This window comes from Solanum stenotomum, chromosome 2 (genome assembly GCF_019186545.1).
Source record: "Solanum stenotomum isolate F172 chromosome 2, ASM1918654v1, whole genome shotgun sequence".
NCBI classification, from domain to species: domain Eukaryota; kingdom Viridiplantae; phylum Streptophyta; class Magnoliopsida; order Solanales; family Solanaceae; genus Solanum; species Solanum stenotomum.
Window position 1 is genome coordinate 15419233 of NC_064283.1, and position 1212 is coordinate 15420444.

Here is a 1212-nt window from a genome sequence, read left to right on the forward strand (position 1 = left end):
CGCATGTTCTAATCCTAAATACAAAAAAGATCTTATTAGGAGTGTCGCCCTCACCTGCAATGCATCGATCGAATCTAAATAAGCTGGATTTCAATATGATATCGAATACAAAATAAACATATATTAAAAAAAAATCCAAAACATCCTTTTGAAAATCAACTCATAATTTAATATATATCATTTTTACGTCCCAATCAAACCGTCTGTCCACTCTTTTTTCTATTGTTTATTTTTCCTTCTATTGTTAAGCTTAAAAGCCCCCCTTCTCTCCCTTTCAATATTCCAAAACCAACATACACCAAAATCCCAAAACAAAACAAAAAACTCCCAACACATCTCCTCTTTTAATTTCTTTCGACTTCATCATCATTATCATTATCATCATGACCGGAAAAAAAACCCTAAATAGCCCGGTTGAAAGCCCGTTATCGGGCAACACATCCGATAACTTCTCTAAAGAACTAGACAAGTTCCTCCCTATAGCTAATGTTAGTAGAATCATGAAAAAATCTCTCCCAGCCAACGCGAAAATCTCCAAAGAAGCCAAAGAAACCGTTCAAGAATGTGTGTCTGAGTTCATTAGCTTCATCACGGGCGAAGCATCGGATAAATGTCAAAGAGAGAAGAGGAAGACCATCAATGGAGATGACCTTTTATGGGCTATGACAACATTAGGGTTTGAAAATTATGTTGGACCCTTAAAAGGTTATCTAAATAAGTATAGAGAAAGTGAAGGGGAAAAAAATATCATGGCTAGAAATGATGAAACTTCACATGAACCAATTATAACTAGTACAAATAATATTATTGGTACTAGTTATAATGATAATAATAATAATGTTACAAAATTCTCATTAGCAAGGCCTGAATTTATTCAGAGCTATAATAATGGGAATTTTTCACAAAATTATGGTGAGAATTTGACATCTAAAGCTAATCTTCATGGGGTTGAATGGTAGTTTATTTTTATTTATTTTTGAAAAAAATATTATGTACTTTGTTTTCTCAACATATTGCATACACCTTATTTTTAGGTTATGTTTGTTTTTCTTTTCTTTTTTTGTTTTTAAATTAACATATTTTATTGCTTTTATAAATTAGTATATGTGTTAAGTACTGTAGTTGGATTTATAGGTTTGCTGATTATGTATCTTTCTGATGTAATGAATGAGCTGATTCATCAATGTCATGTTATTATTATTATTATCTAGT

General features: G+C 31.1%; 1 protein-coding gene across 1 annotated transcript; it reads left to right on the forward strand.

The window, feature by feature from the left end:
• Positions 1-235: 235 nt before the first annotated feature.
• On the forward strand, positions 236-1212 carry LOC125855315 (nuclear transcription factor Y subunit B-3-like). Its single transcript, XM_049535029.1, has one exon. The coding sequence runs from the start codon at positions 384-386 to the stop codon at positions 957-959; it is 576 nt and encodes a 191-aa protein (XP_049390986.1). The 5' UTR covers positions 236-383; the 3' UTR covers positions 960-1212.

Coding starts and splice junctions, on each gene's coding strand:
- LOC125855315 (XM_049535029.1), top strand. CDS start 384: ATGACCGGAAAAAAAACCCTAAATAGCCCGGTTGAAAGCCCGTTATCG.